General features: G+C 39.2%; 1 protein-coding gene across 3 annotated transcripts in view; it reads left to right on the forward strand.

Annotated features, from left to right (window-relative positions):
- The first annotated feature begins 715 nt into the window (after positions 1–715).
- The window catches only part of LOC5566573 (ABC transporter G family member 20), a 161,860-nt gene continuing 145,038 nt past the window's right edge, over positions 716–17,537 (forward strand). Inside the window, exon 1 of one of the 3 annotated variants that reach the window (XM_021848660.1) lies at positions 716–765. In XM_021848660.1, the coding sequence (XP_021704352.1) occupies positions 731–765 (35 nt within the window). In that variant the 5' untranslated portion in view covers positions 716–730. Of the gene's footprint in view, positions 766–14,958; positions 15,270–15,530; positions 15,593–17,537 lie in introns of those variants that run through there. The other 2 variants (XM_021848661.1, XM_021848662.1) reach the window with 2 other exon arrangements.

The following is a 17,537-nucleotide window of genomic DNA, read 5'->3' on the forward strand; positions in this document are numbered from 1 at the left end:
GTATTCAAAACGAACTGTTATTAAAACCACAGTCAACGGAGTACTTTTTTCCAAAGATGCTGATAATTCTGAACACAAGACTAATTATTTCTAATGTCTGCTACGTTTGCTGGCATGAAATTTCCCAAAACTCAGCGATATTTGATATCGAATTCCACTCGGGTCATCATCGAAAGCCCACGAATTGAACTGCCATTGAGCTTTCGTGGTAACTGTCCCAGTGAAATTACGACCGATCTCTGTTCCACACGTGTTAATGTACGACCGGTGTAGTGCGGTTTGAAGTCAAGATCAAATCCCCTCATGCACCACCAGCTTCGGTTCACATCGACCGGTCGCGAAATGTTTGGCGGTCGCATCAACTAGGAAAAAAAGCTCTCGCACTTTTTGATCCCCACACCGCACAACTCCGCAGATTTTAATAGACTTTCAGCTGCTAAGGCAGTATAGAAGTGCTCGGTGGAGACAGTCAGTCAAGGCGATGCAAGGTCAGAGGTGAAGCACTAGTGTAGTGTTGAGGAGGAGGAGGATGCAACAGTAAAGTGCATATTCGGTGAAGGGTGCACTAATGTTGCCTGTAATTACGATCAATGCCAGTGTCACATGTGATGGAGGTGAAAGCCATTGAGTGTCATTCTAGGTTGGAAATAGCAGTGTAGTTATCTCAAAACGATGTTTATTCAAATGAATTAGCACGCCACTTCCTGAATAAGTACGTGTCGGGTCAGAAATGAGGGTGGCACCGGAAAACATTGATGCGATAAGGTAGGCGCTTTGCATATCATTCATTACATGTTGAAAAGTTAGGTTATGCCTCCTTTGCAGCTTATTCGAAATTGTATTAAATTCACTCAATGTTTTTGTTTTTTGTCTGTTTCACGGATTGTAAGACATTTCCCAGAATGACGGTCCGCAGAACAACATTCCCCAGAACGTCATTCCTCAGAATGGAAGATTCCCCAGAAAACCATTCCCTAGAATGGGACATTCCCCAGAAAAAAAAATAAGACGAAAATTTTTGGGGTGTTAAAAACCAGTTAAATAGTTAATAGTGAACGCATTGAACTGGAAAATTCAAGGAAAACCTAATTAAAGTTTTCATAGGTAAAACATTTTCGTATTGTTTTTTTTTGACGACTGGACTTTCGGTTTGTTACAGTCTTTTATTAATTGACTGGAGAATCTTCAAATCGGAAATTCTAGAAACTAATCAAATACAGGTCGGAACTGTGATTCGAACCGTTTGGACAATTTTTATATATTTTGACGATTTTCTCCTTACAAACTTCAAGCTCGTATAGACCCTCCTTAGAGTTGATGGATTCTGTTCAAATGTTTACAGTATTTTATTGTAGTCTGATTAATATGAGCCACCCTAGTGCACACAGACTACGATATTTTGTAGAAATTTTCTAGTGTAATTGTGATCCATTAATCTACATAATTACGAAGACAATAAGCCTAGGAAGAACAGCATATGTTCAAAAGAAGGGATAATATGCTATGAAAGCAGAATAACAAATTCCATCAATTTATATTGTACATATGAGGAATATTGCACTACAAAAATCACCCTTTGAAAATACCATTAGAAAGAACAGCCAATTTTAAAGAAGGAAGAATAACTATGAAAACAAAAAGAAATCCAATAGCTTGGGTCAAGTTTGATCATAAAACATAGTAAGACATATGTAAGAGCAGCTTATCTTAAATGGTTGTGCTAATTTTCCTCGAATGTCGGTTCTCCAAATGTCGTTTTCCCGAAGGCCAGTTCCCAGAATGCCAGTACCCCGAGCAACCCGTTTCCCCGAATAGCCTAGTTCCCGAAAAGTTATTAGCTCTTATAATTGTTATAATCGGCATTTTTGGCAAGATGTATTTAGTCGAGGATGACGGAGGATCTATATTATCTTCTTCTTTTAATTGCTTATCATTCATTCTAGTTCAGCACCCAGTCCTTAAAGACTATTCTTGCACCTGTTTGAACTGCATCACTTTTCGGGGAAACAAGTCATTCGGGGAAATGTATTTTAGGGAAACGGATCATTCGGAGAGGTCGCATTCCGGGAAATGATATTCAAGGAAACGACAGTAGCACAATCATTATTGTTCAACAGCATTTTCCCCTTAAGATTTTGGTTAGGTCTGCCGATGAACCACGTAGTCATTTATTTTGGATTTTCAAAACCACCTCCTTCCCCCTTTATAACATTTGACCGTACAAACGTTTTGAAATATGTAATGGCCGTGGTCTTTGGCTAAACCTTATCCCCCTACAGATGACCAAGTGGTTCATGGACGGCCCGTTTCATGGTTTGCCTACCCTCGCCGTTCAAAAGGTTTTTTTTTTCTACTCAATTCCTATTTTATTTGCTTGAGATCCATAGTAATGAATTTGACAAAATCATATTTTGGCTGAAATGACGTCTGTGTCCGGAATTCGAAGCTTCTAGGAATTTGAATCAATTCAGAAGGTACATTTTTTAACAACAAAAAAAAAAACTATACAACCAAATTTATTTTTTCCACTCTTTAAAAACGTATAAAAACGATTCAAGGGAATGTCCCATTCTGGGGAATGGTTTTCTGAGGAATGTCCCATTCTGGGGAATGTATTTCTGGGAAATGTCACATTCTGGGGAATGAGTTTCTGGGGAACGTCATTCTGGGGAATGTCGTTCTGGGGTTTGACTTTCTGAGAATGACGTTCCCCAGAATAGGACATTTCCCAGAATCATTTTCATACATTTTTAAAAAGTGGAAAAAATAAATTTGGTTATTTAGATTTTTTTCTCGTTAAAAAATGTACCCTCTGAAGTGGTTCGAATTCCAAGAAGCTCCGAATTCCAGGCACAGAGGTCAATTCAGCCAAAATATTATTTTGTCAATATCATTATTATGGATTTCAAACGAATAAAATCGGAATTGAGTTAAACAAAACCTTCTAAACAACGAATGTGTACTTCCCTTGTCTCAGGCAAACCATCTAAGGGGCCGTACATAAAAAAATTGGTTATCTATGAGAGGGCATGTTTGGTCAAAGACCACATCCCACACAAATTTCAAAACGTTTATACAGACAAAAGAACACGAAAGGGAGAGGAGGTGGTTTTGAAAATCCAAAATAAATGACAACGTGATTCACCGGCATACCCAACCAATATCTTAATGGGAAAATGCTGTTCAACAGTTTTACATCTACTTAACATGATTGTGCTACTGACGTTTCCCTGAATATCATTTACCCGAATGCCACCTCTACGAATGACCCGTTTCCCCAAAAGACATTTCCCCGAAAAGTGATGCAGTTCAAACAGGTGCAAAAATAGTCTTTAAGGACTGGGTGCTGAACAAGAATGAATGATAAGCAATTAAAAGAAGAAGATAATATAGATTATAACATCTTGCCAACAATGTCGATGATGGTGAAACTCGAAAGCACCGCCAATCAAGTGAAAAAGGGTGCATATCAGATGACCAGTTCGTTCACCACTTGAAACACAAAAAGTTATGACAATTATAAGAGCTAGAACTTTTCGAGAACTAGGCTTTTTGGGGAAACGGGTTGTTTAAGGCACTGGCATTCTGGGAACTGGCGTTCGCAGAAACGACTTTTGGAGAACCGATTATGATCAAACTTGACCCAAGCTATTGGATTTTTTTTTCATAGTTATTCTTTCTTCTTTTAAAATTGGCTGTTCTTTCTAATTGTATTTTCAAAGGATGATTTGTATAGTGTAGCTACATGTAGTATTCCTTATATGTACAAAATAAATTGATGGAATTTGTTTTTCTGCTTTCATAATATATTCTCCCTTCTTTTGAACATATGCTGTTCTTCCTAGGTTTATTGTCTTCGTGATTATGTAGATTAATGGAACACAATTACACTAGAATTCTTCTGTCTTTGAAAATTTCCTTTTACAGCAAAACTAAATAGCAAACAAAATATCGTAGTTTGTGTGCACTAGGGTGACCCATAATAGACTGCAATAAAATACTGTAGACATTTGAACAGAATCCATCAACTCTAAGAAGGGGCTAAACGAGCTTGAAGTTTGTAAGGAGAAAATCGTCAAAATATATAGAAATCGTCCAAACGGTTCGAATTACATTTCCGGCCATAGCTGGCGCTGTATTTGATTAGTTTCTAGAAATTTTGATTTAAAGATTCTCCAGTCAATAAATGAAAGACTGCAACAAACCGGAGGTCCTGTCGTTAAAAAAAAAACAATACGAAAATGTTTTTCCTATGAAAACTATAATTTGGTTTTCCTTGAATATTCCAGTTAAATGCGTTCACTATTTACTACACAGAAAGAAAATTCCATGTAAATTTCAGCGTAAAAACATGCACATGAAGGGAATGCTAGATTTGTCGCAAATTTGCATGACACATCATGTAAAATTACATCAATATCATGTAAATTTACGTGAATTGTCGCGTAAACGGTTAGAGTCCATGCTAGATCACACGATGTATAGTAGAAACTTACATGATGTTATTGTAATTTGATATGATGCGACGTGTAAATTTGCGACTTTTCTGGCATTCTCTTCATGTGCTTTATTTTACACTGAAATTTACAAGGATTTTTCTTTCTGTGTATTTACCATTTACCTAAATTTAAGCACCCCAAGAATCACTTGTTATTTTTTTTTCTAGGGAATGTCAGATTCTGGGGAATGGCGTTCTGGGGAATGTCGTTCTGGGGAACGTCATTCTGGGAAATGTCGTACAATCCAAATAATTAATAATTTTAGATAAAAATCGTTTGCACTACTATTGCCACGATGAATGCGTTAAGGATAAGCATAAAGCAGGTAAAATTAACTTACCTGTATAAATTTTTAATGGCAAATGAATTCAAATATGTTTGTAAAAAATGCTAATAATTTCCAATTTCTTTTTACCAAATTAGAATGATAGTGTTGTTTAATCCAGAACATCTGAAGAAATAAGACATTTATGTAATGTTTGAAATTATATTAATAAAGGAGTTAACAAACAATGTTAAGCTTGCAATGTTACTTAAGACATCCAAATAACGTTCAAAAAACATGTTATGCTTTAAAGTAAACATTAATAATGCGAAAAACGCCTCAAAATACTTTTAGCCATCTAGATTGTCTGAATAGAACATAATTTTGGATGTTAAGCTGTAAACGAGGCAGTATTTCCTCGTTTACAGCTTATCATCCAAAATTATGTTCAATTCACTCAAAATTGTTCTTACATATCAGATTAATGTTCTTGTTCGAAGAAAATGCACTACATTAGACCCATTAAAGGTTATTTTAACACACCGCTCGGTGTGAATTACCAACCATATCCGGGCGGCAAAAAGTCTACCTCGAATCCAATTCAAGGAGCAATCTCTTCACCGCACTTCGCGCTCCACTAAGCGCCTAAGCTCCGATGCATATTCTCAAGTGCGTCAAACAGCTGTTCGCACCAAGAAGACGCACCGTGGCGATGTCTGTATGACCTTCACCTAGAGCAGACCGGCTGGTCGTGGCCATTGAGTGGAGCATTGGAAGAGAAAAAAAAAATTACGTATGTATATTGGCTCTGCCGGCCGGACCACCAGCAACCTGAAGCTCATTATGCCACCAACAACTACAACTGCTGCTGTCGGGTCTTGTGATGGGATGATTGGTTACAAATTAGTTTTGATTGCGGCGATTGGTTTTTCGGTGGTTTGCCTATGGTCAGTTCGATTTGCGTTTCCAAGAGATTTTCTACGCTTAAAAATTGAAGACAATGCATTGAAATCAACGATCAACTTGATCTATCGAAGGAACATACACTTTGTAGTTGTTACTGTCAGATGGAACTTGAGTTTTTGATGTTTTTTAACAACTTCTGTTTGAATGAGCCACTGTGACAATTATTTTTAATAAAATTAAAGTTTAATAAGTATGCTCAATTAGGCAACATTACCGAATTACTGTTAGGAATGTAAAAATCCCTTAGGAAATTGCCTACCCTTTGGCGTATTCCGTGGTTCGAGGTGTTTTATTTTTAAATTAACTCAAAAAGTAAATGACTTATAAGCGTTTGGCCTTCATATTCGACTTCAGGGGCCATGATTTAAGTAAGTAACGACATTTTCAGTATTATTACTATTGTTTATAAAGGTGATCAATGTTACCCATATCATTCAATAAACAAAATACATTATATAGTCACGAGCTATGGGTGGCAGTACTTGTTTAAAGAAAATAAAACCTGCAACATTTGCATTTTCAAACGAAATATTGAAGAAACATTCAAAAAAATGATCAATTTTACCCCGGATTACGGTACACTGTATGCCAAACGTTATTCAAAGCATATTCATTATGAAAAAATGTCTGGAAAACGGTTGGGTGACAAAACGTCGAATCCCAAGACGTCTAATGCCAAATCGTCGAAAGGATAAAAGGTCGAAAGTACAAAACGTCGAAAAGAAACAAATTGAACAAAACGAAATTTCTTGAAAGAATGATTCTTTTTCTGAAGAATAAATAATTCATTATGTGCCAAACCTTATACATAGCTTATTTAGTTGATCCCGATGTGAATAAAACGTCTGACAAATGATGTTGAAAATTGACTGCTTTCGACGTTTTGTCCTTTCATCGTTTTGTCCCTTTCGACGTTTTGTTACCCAAACGTTATTCATACCATATTAAATTGATCGCTATTTGAAAAACCTGACATAACTGAACCCTTCTTACATTTCCATACAGCTTTCAAGCAATTATTTTTCATCATTCATTTGGAACCTTGTAGCAGAATAACTAAACTTCAATACGTTGTGCCTATGTTCTATCTGGCATTTTCTAATAGTTTAATGGTTTGCGAAAATTCCTGGAAACTTCACATCAAGAGGCAAACATCAAACTTTATAACGATAGTTTGATGTAGTCTGATGTAATCTGTAAACTAACACCAAAAAATGAAAAAAAAAAAATGATCTTGCCAGCGATTTTTTTAAGATTTATGTGATGTCAAATTAAAAAAAACTTATAGTTCGATTGCAGTATGGATATGAACGATGTCAGAGCATTCAATCGATGAAAAAAAGCCTAAATCGGATTAAAAATAGCTGAAAAATTGATCAAAATGGAAACAAAATAATATTTTAAAATCAACTTATTATTGTTTCCAGAACCTTACAAAATTCTTACATTGATATTTCTGTAATTAGTAATCCGATTTCAATAAAAAATTGAAAGGTTATGATTGTATGTCAGAGCTTTCATAAGCCGATAAAAGAACTTGAATCGGTTCATAAATGGCTGAGAAAAATAATCAAAATGAAGACAGTTGAAAATATCAGAATATTATTTTTCTAGTACTTCACGATACTCTTTGAATCATAACTCTGTAACGAAAAGTCCGATCGCAGCAAAATTCAATAGCGTTCTATGGGAATGTTGTAGCTATCATTTGGAGCTTAAAGTGTTTAAATCGGTTGACAAACGGCTGAGACAATTGAGTTACATTTTTGTTACACACACACGCACATACACACACACATTCACACATACATACACACACATATAAACACACGGCATGTGCTCAGTTCGTCGAGCTCTATCGATTGGTATATGAGACTTGGCACTTCGGGCCTCGGATCAGAAGTCACTTTTTCAAGCGATCTTTATACCCTTCTTATGGTTGTAAAAAGGGTAAAAAGAAGTCTCTTCTTCTTCTTCTGTCGGGTGTGGGATCACTCCCAGTAAACACAAACTCGTATACGATAGCGCATAAGAGTACAAATGTGGAGGCGATATACGTACATGCGCCATAAGGATGCGTGCAACATGTACGTATATCGCCTCCACATGTGTACTCTTGTATCCCATCATATACGATGGTGTATTTACTGGGCTGCATCCATTTTTTAGGACTATTGTGATATACCCTATTACTCTATGTACACAATGTTTTCCAGTAGCAAATGTGCCTCCGGAATACTTTGCGCATTTGACTGAACCTTGAACCATCTGCCATTGATGGGCAGAAGTCCTAGGTTGCAGTGTTGTAGTTCCCCCAATCTGGCGTGATCAGCCTAATAAAGCTAACCACCTCCCTGGGGGATGCGTTCCAAATATCAGCTGGCTGTAAGTAGTGCTTGCCAAATATTTTGAACCTACGATGGATGTGTGCACTGCAAGAGCAGAGAAGGTGTTGTGAGGTTTCGTCCGTCTCGTCACAGAAACGGCAATTTGTGTTTTGGACGACACCGATCTTGTATAAGTGGTATCTGCTTGGGCAGTGACCAGTTATCAGACCGATGTATGTTCTGAGATCCCTTTTGTTGAGACCTATAAGTTTTTGTGTTTGTGTCGTGTTTATTGTTACGAACCTTCTGGACTGATTCGCATTGGAAACTGTATTCCAATTTGATTGAATTTGATCGAACAACCAGTTGTTCAATTCCGTGTTTAGTGCAGAGTTTGAAATGCAAAGGAATGGCTCTCGACCAATGAACATATTGGTTGATCCATTCCTTGCTAGCTGATCGGCAATTTCGTTACCCTCTAGACCCGTATGTCCTGGGATCCAATATAGTTAGGGACGTTCCGATATTGCAAAGTATCGATATTTGATTCGATACGATTATCGAATCGAGATATCGATACTACCGATATATTGAATCAAAATATCGATACATCGCAATATCATTTGATATATTTGAAGGGCGAAAAATTGTTGTAACGATTAGTAACCTGACGTTGAGTGTCCTACAATTCACAAACAATTCTTTGAAACCTCAATATTTTCGGAACTTTGATTGATATGGACAAAAATATCTTCTTTTATAATACATCATAAACAATTGGTATGCGAAATGCATTCAAATATTAAAAAATCAAATTGTTTCTTGAGAAAACCCTACTATTGTTATCCAATTATTGGTTTACGATATATCGGAAAGAAATATCGATACCACCGATATATTGAATAGGAAATATCGATACCAAAATATCGAATATCGAATGCAAAATATCGATATTCCGATATATCGGAAGTATCGGAACGTCTCTAAATATAGTTTAACTCGATTGCGTTCAGCTAGGGATTTCAGTGCAAGAATGCATTCCCACACAAGTTTTGAGTTGCAAGTGAAAGCCTTCAAAGATTGAAGCGCTGCTTGACTATCAGAGAAAATACAGATGGTGGCATGTCTGTAATTTCTTTTCAGACACAGCTGCGCACATTCCTTGATTGCATAGACTTCTGCTTGAAATACTGTAGGCCACTGTCCAAGAGAGACAGAGATTTTGGTTTTCGGTCCGTATACTCCAGATCCTGTCAGATTATTCATTTTTGAACTTAATAGATCCTGGTGAAATGGTGGGTCCACCTCCTTCCCATTCCTCACGATAAGGAAAGACCACCGTGAATGGCGAGTCATAGTTTACCACTTTTTCCATCCAGTCACTACATTTTTCAACAATAGGATTTATCGAAAATTCGTTTAATATACTGAGGTGACCTGTTAAGTCCCCTGACAGTAAGACTGTTGATCGTTTTAGCCTAAGAGCACTTTTCTGAAAGGTACAATTGTTGTTTTTGAAGGGTTTATTCCTAGTTTCTCTTTTTGACACCAGGAGAGTGTGTGATTGAGAGCAATTTGCATCCTTGATGAAATAACGCTGTCAAATTTGCCTCGTACAATAATGACTACGTCATCTGCGTATCCAACAACTTCAAAACCCCTTCTTTCTAAGCTATCTAGCAGTTCGTCCACCACTAATGACCACAATAAGGGAGATAGTACTCCCCCTTGAGGGCATCCCCTTGTAGCCATTACAGTAATGCGCGAATCACTCAGCTCAGATGAGATCTGTCGATTTGCTAGCATAGCATGTACCCAGGTTGCAATGCATGGGTCGAAGTTTCTCCTCAACATTGCCGAACCTATAGACGAACAAGAAGCGTTATCGAACGCGCCCTCAATATCAAGAAATGCTATAAGAGCGATTTCTTTTGCATTAAAGGTTTTCTCGATCTTGTTCACTAGCGTGTGCAGTGCTGAGACCGTTGATTTTCCGCTTTGATAAGCAAATTGGGATTTAGAAAGAGGCATAGTTTTCATAAATTTAGAATCTATATACTCGCATAATACCTTCTCCATGATTTTAAGCATTACCGAGGATAGGCTTATCGGTCGGAATGCTTTAGGGTTGGTTTTGTCCTTTTTTCCTGCTTTTGGAATAAAGACAACTCGAACTTGACGCCAATCATTTGGAATGTGTCCCAGAACTAAACTTGCCTTAAAAATCTCTACCATGTGTGGAATCAGTGTCTCTTCCTCTTTTTGGATAAGCGCTGAGAAGATTCCATCCATGCCAGCAGATTTGAATGGCTCGAAAGATCTCACTGCCCTAACAACCCTATCGCGAGTAAAAGCTTCTCTGGCAACCTTTATTGCGTCCCTTTTTGCTCCTGAGTCCCCTGATAGGAACCCGTGTGGAACTGAGACGTCAAGTCTGGCACCTTCAGCATTGAATCAGGAAAGTGAACTCTTAGCATTTCACTCAGTGTTTCACGAGGTTCCACAGTGAGTGAACCGTCAGTCCTTTGAAGACTTCCCAAACCATTGGAGTGATCCTTCGAAAGAGTTTTATGAAGTCGAGCAGCTACGGGAGTTTTCTCAATGCTTTCACACATGAGAACCCATGATTTCCGTTTTGCTCGTCTCATTTCTTTGTTATACTCTGTCAGAGCCTTTCGGTATAGACTCCAATCAGAAGTGCGTTTGGCTCGGTTGAATTCCTTCCGAGCAGTTTTTCTGAGTTTATCAAGGTTAAAGTTCCACCATGGAACATCTCTGTTCGAACTAACTGTTTTGATCGGACAGCTCTCGTGATAAGCATTTAGAATTTTGTTTTTAATAGAATCCGAAGCTACTTCTAACTGTATAATAGTCTGAATATTCGGCTCTATTATATAGTCTTCAGAACGGAGAATAGCTGAGTAGGTTTCCCAATCAGTTTTCTTGGGATCTTTAAACGACTTTTGAAACATTAGACCCCCTTCCCACTCGAAGACTATATGTTTATGGTCTGACATATATATTTCATTTGAAACATGCCAGTTTTTTATTTTATCCGAGATGGATTGACTGCATAAAGTCAGATCAAGGACTTCTTGTCGTAAGATGTTTTCAAATGTAGGTTTATCACCGACATTGCATATGTCAATATTTTTGGAGGAAAGAAACTGCAAAAGATGCTCACCTCTGATATTTGTGTTTGTACTTCCCCATACAAGGTGATGAGCATTGGCGTCACAACCGATGACGAAGGGGATGTTGTGTTTTTCACTGTAAGAGACAAGAGCAGCCACCTCTGGAGGAGGAATGTCTTCTGCGTCGCCAGGGAAATACGCCGAAACCATAATGATCTCTGTACTGCCCCTAGCAGTAGAAACCTCCATCCTGACCGCCACGATGTCCCTTTTGATGAATTCTGTACTTGGAAAACATTTAGTATCATTGCGTATTAGAATAGCTGCTCTGGGAGAGACCTGACTGTCATCATATACCAACCTACACGAGTTTAGTTGAATACCTTGTATTCGAGTTTTTTGGACCCATGGCTCTTGAATCAGTGCCACGGAAAGGTGTTCTTTTGTGAACCTCTTGCAAAGCACATCTGTTGCGCACTGAGCATGATGGAGATTCATTTGGAGGATTTTAATCATTGCTGAGGCGTTCCGCATTTTCCGGACGTTTGCCGTCCTTCTTTGGATGTTGCGGATCATCACCTTTTGATTTTGGGGGATGTCTTAGATTTTGGTTTTTGTCCTTTCCCTTACCTAGGCCTGCTGGCTTATCCCCTGTGGTCAATTTTACACTTTTGACATTTCCACTGCCCTTATTGGGAGCCATTGAGGTGACACCGCTTGGGCCAGGAAGTGAGGTCAAATATGCATCTTTTCCATCAGAGGAAGACAACCTAGCCTGTATGGTGGGAGTTGGTTGTGGGATGCTACTAGAGGCCTCCTCAGATTTCTCTTGGGTCGGCTGTCCAGTTGGATTGTCATTGGAGTTTGGGGTTGTGCTCTTTACTTTCCTCAACTGTATTTCTCCAAAGCGGTAGTTGAGGATGAACTTGGATTGAATGAGTTTTTCCATGGACGGTCCATCTACATTAAAGACCCACACCACATGCTTGTTGTTAGGAGTGAGCCGTTGCATGACAGGCCAGTTGTTGGTTATCAGATCGTTCTGACTCTCGATGAGAGCTTTGATACGATCATCGGTGTATTGTGCGCTTTGAGCGAAGAAGGCTCGAATCAGTTCTGGACGTTGAATCTTATCCTCATCCATTGCAACCAACTCAACGCCTTCCAGGGGATTTAATGCAGGTGTTATCTCCTTTACCCATTCCGCAGTCTCCTGCTCCTTACAAATAAGAACCATATGGCCAGACTTGTAGATAAGGTTAGAGAACTTGGGCTTCATTGTCGCGTTCCGTTGTTGTTCTACCCGAAGCAGCAGTGCCTCCTGGAGAACGTCCAGCTGAGTCGTTGAATGTTGGGTCGTGGGGAAGTCTTTTGAGATTATTCCGACGCTCCTGCGACTGGTAATTTCACCGTAGTTTAGACTAGTCTGGTTTTTATCTTCTGGTGGGGGTTTGTTGATCGTCGAGGCTGTTGAGCTGTTGGTTTCCTATTGCCCAACGCGCTTTCTCGGATTCAGGTTTTGTTTCATACGTTTCTGCTTATGTTCTTCTTCAGCATTTGTAGACTTGTCAAGGTCCTGCCGAGTGCGTTTCGAAGGAGTTGATACCATAGCCTCAACCCCCGTGATTCTGGATAGGGCCTCAGAGCGGCTTAAGCCACTTTGTCGGAGTGCTTTTAGCTGCTTCCTTTGGCTCCGAGTGATCTTTTTGGTGCCAGTAGGTTTTTGTTTGTTCGCGTCATCTGTTGGATGTTGATCGGTCTTCCCATCAATAGGACCCGAGGTGACGTTCGATCCTGTGATTGATGGCTGCGATCCTGTCAAGTTTATTGTGACTGTAATTCCATCCTCTTCGTCGTCCATTGGTTCAACCGAAGGATGGAGTCCTGGGTCGTTCGGGAGTTTCAGAGGGGGGTCGGTTTCCATGTTTTCATGCGAACTACTGAGAAGCTCATCTTCGGTCAGTCCAAGCTTACCAAAAGCATTCTCTGTTTCCGTTTTGTCCGACTGGGAGAGGCAGTCGTCACCTTTTTCGAACTGAGGGAGGCAGTCGATACCTTTTATTTTGGTTTGATTATTTGCACTCATTTTTTGGTCCCACGAGTCGCTGGGGAAAGACGGTCCGCTGCATCATTGCCCCGCCCTAATGCAGTAAGAACTACATACTGGAGAGTTCGCCCTGGTGCTCTCCAGGCTCCGTTAGCGATTGAGCATATTTTAAACCCCCTCAACCATTCATCCATCAGCACGGGTCGCATCACACCTTGGGATTGGGGTTACCTGATTAGTAGATTTTTACTACAGGATCAGGCAATCCGTAGTGTTATTCTTAGCCAGTTGAGACAACCACTACCGACACTACACGGCTATCTAGGCTGCTTGGAAAAGAAGATAACATTGAATATTAACTTCTATGAACGACCAAGCAGCCTTGGGGAAAAAAAAGAAGTCTCGCAAACAATGTTAAAATTTCAGCGCTTTCGACGTTTTGTCCTTTCGACGTTTTGGATTTCGACGTTTTGTCTTTCAACATTTTGTCCCTAATCCATTTTGGGCCGATTTTTTTTTAATTTTTAACATTGTCTGCCAGACTTCTTTTTTCACATAGGGATCAATCAAATATGGTATGAATAACGTTTTTGATATAATCAATTATTTATTCTTCCGGAAAGACTCATTCTTTCGAAAAATTGCATTTCCTTCAACTTTTTTCTTTTTGGCGTTTTGATTTTTCGACATTTTGTCCTTTCGATGTTTTGGCATTCGATGGAGATTCCACGGATGTATTGATGTAATTTGTGAAGGAATTTCTAGCAGGATTTGTGAAAAATGTTTGGTGGAATACAGTGAGAAATGTCGTACTAAACATGTCAAACGTAATGTTTTTGATTCACAACTGTGGTATGCTTTAAAATGCTCCACAGTTATGAATTCACGCTACTAGGAATTTGATGAGAAATTTGTGTTTAATCCAGCACTGTTCTATATACGAATGTTATCCATTACTGTAGAATGATTGTACTTCCATCCTATCTTATGAACGTGAGCGAGTATTTACTTTCCATACAATTTCAATACACCGTGTTGATTCGAACTGCCCGGACGCATCCGGACTCCGACCTAAATTTACACAAGAAATTTTGTTTTGACATTTCTTATGCATGAAGAATGTAGAAGTCTTCGGAATTATGGTTTCTAGACAAATTGAGTCCGAAAACACCGTGAAAGACGTCACTGTTCGACAATTCGAAGCAGCACGGTATACAAAGTTGATCGACATCGTTTAACGTCAAGGACTTGTCCCTTAAGTACGTCATACCTAATGGGGGCTCCCGATTGTGTGACGAACATTAGATACGGTAATCCCGAGCGTAGAGCAACGAATATAGAAAAATATTCATCCACCGAGTGATCAAAAACCTGTCTACGTTAGGTATACATTTTGAAGTGAATGAAATAAGCAAAACAGTCCTCTAATCGAAGTCACACATCGATGTGTGAATTAGTTTCAACGAGCATCCACTCAAACGAGATCATCTTCCACGTTCCTCCCGTCGCTCTACCTGCACACGTCCAGTGAATATCGGTGCTCTCTGCTCGACGATCGTCATCACCCGTAAAGCGAGCGTCACGCCTCAACCGAACGGGCGCGTCGCGGCGCGCTCGATCTACATCCGACGCGGCGCGTCGGCTAGGAGCGTCGCCCCGGTCGTCGTCCGTCCGCGATGAATCGCGCTTGGGCTGCAATTCAGGTTTTTCGCAATCACACCTCGACTCGGATTGGCAGTCCATTGTGAGGTTCTGGCTCGATCGGTTTACCATTTTTTAACACCCACCACCTGTCGCGAGTTCGCGCGAGTTTTGTTCTGAGAGTTCTGAGGTGCTGAATCGCCTTTGTGATAGATCCGTTGCTGATTTCCGCACACCTTATAGCTGAATTTCCATCCAAAGGCGTAATTGCTGCGGGTGTTCAACGGGAAGATTTGTTGTTCTACCGGAAAAGGGTTCGTTGAGTGTTGATCCTAAGGCCCATTTCGGGGTGCAAGTGCAACACAAGTGCGTTTTGTGTGTGATTTCCATGTGAGTAATCGGATGTTCCCTCGGTGTAGAACAGATCTACGGAGTTGTAAGAACAAATCGCGGTACGCACGTCGCATAATTGATCGGGAAAATTTCCACGCCTGGGAAAAAATCCCCTCGGATGGACACAACGCTTGCCGACGCATCGAATCGAGAACCGTTTCTGAGTGTTGAGTAATAGGCAGCCGGTAGCGAACAATTGCAGCTCGAACACCTAAAGTAGGAAGCACAAGCGCTAATTGAAGCAGTCGCACTTTGGAAAGCTGCATTCTCGGATCGTGGGTGCGTGTGGCAACGCGGTTGAAAATTGCGTAAAATTCAAGGTCTGCTCAATCGGCGCGCTATCGGGCAGGCTGCTTTGAGGCAGTCCGCGCTGCTTCAAAACTACCGGTTTTGTCTCGATCCGAGGTTCAATCGCGGTCATCGAGCATTGTTTTACCACACCATTTGTGAGCGCCACCTGGAATTGAACTTTAGCTCTAAGGGACATTATCATAAAAGAGTATTGTCATTAGTTTATCCAGACCCGAAGATTGTGATTTTATTCAAATTTGTTGACTCTGTTCTTTTATCAAAACGAGAAATTGCTGTAAATTGAAATTAGTAATTAAGCAACTAATACAGTTATTGTTGGTATCGTAAATTCATGTCAAAAGAACAACTTTTATATTTCACTTAAACTGCTGTTCTACGCATAATAGTCTCATATTTAAAAACATACAACCGAGAAAACCGTGTTCTAAGATTTCAACAAATTTGTGCTCTGTATTGGCTAACTCTTTACTGTAATATGAGAAAAACGGTGTTTATTATTATCACGCAGGACTATGTCAAGATCTAATGAAGGCTCCAATGACATGTGCCAATTGGAGCCACAAATGGGGAAGCATAAAAAGGGTCTCATATGTTCGAGATGTGTGTGAGAAAAAAAATAATAAGTTTGTTGAAGAAAGAGTGAACAAGTGAGTGAGTGGATGGAAGTGAGCGGACATTTTGAATATGGACCCCGTCAGCACGTTCGATTTATGGCTTTATCTACTTCTGCTAGTGTGTGAAATGAAGCCTAGGACAAGAAAAGCCTTAAACTTTTGCTGCTTTGTATGCGTGATTTTGTTGTGTTCCAAAATATGTTCCTGTCAAAGAAAAAAGTCTGCTATAATATAGTATTTGGTAGTTCAAAAGAATCCAGTGTCGAAACCAGAAGTAATATAACAATATACTAGACAAATCGAAGCTCTTCTGAATTCAAATCACATTAAAAAGACAAACCTTGAGCCAAAAATATGATTATGGCCGAAGCGACTTCATGTCATTAAATATGACTTTAAATTAAATTTACATAACTTCGTTTCATTTCAATCTCTTGTGAATTTTGAATGATGCTTCTCTTCAAAGTTCAATTTCAGAAAAGTTTTCAGAACATTGTATTTGACTTAATCTATGATAAGTAACACAGCGTAATAAAAATGATATGTTTGCATGTCTAAAGGATCAAAGTAGGGTAAAAGCACTGGTTTTGACCAGTCTAAGAGAAAATGTCAATAAAAATTAAATGGGAAGCCTTATTTATACTACAAACATGCCAAATGCAAGCTTTCAATACATATGATGTGTGTAAATATCAAAACAGAGCTAAAACTATTTTCTCGCTTTGAAAATCCCGTTGGTCAATATAGGCCAACGGAACCAGTTTCGGTCAGAGATTTAACTTCGGTTCCTAAATTGGCCAATCGCATTGATTTCCTATGGGAGTGGCCAAATTAGGAGTGCCCTGGCTAAATTAGATGTATGGAAGTTAAAATTATAAGGAAAATGAATTGTTTTTCTTATGTTTTGAATCAATTTGGACAAGTAAATGAATGTAGCTCTATCATGTGAATGTGATCTACTGAACACAAAAGGTTTCATGCGGATTGGCTATATAAAACGGTGGATAATCCACTATGGCTACAACTGGCGTATGGCCAAAACCGGTGCTTCTACCCTATGTGTCCTTGATAGATTTGAAGTTGCTGAATCTGATGCTTCTCAGAAAACGGTTCTCAGAAATGCTCGAGCACGTCACAATTTTTAGCTACAGATTGCCAAATTGTATAAAACGCTGGTTTTGTAGATTTAGATTAATACGATTTTTTCAATAAGTTTGCAGTCTCCATACAAAATCCTTCATTGCTCTTATATGGTATCATTTGATTCAACTGTTTAGCTAGAAAATCAAAATAAGGGGCAGACATGTTACTAGATGTAGGTACATTTTCTGATGATTTT

This window comes from Aedes aegypti, chromosome 3 (genome assembly GCF_002204515.2).
Source record: "Aedes aegypti strain LVP_AGWG chromosome 3, AaegL5.0 Primary Assembly, whole genome shotgun sequence".
NCBI classification, from domain to species: domain Eukaryota; kingdom Metazoa; phylum Arthropoda; class Insecta; order Diptera; family Culicidae; genus Aedes; species Aedes aegypti.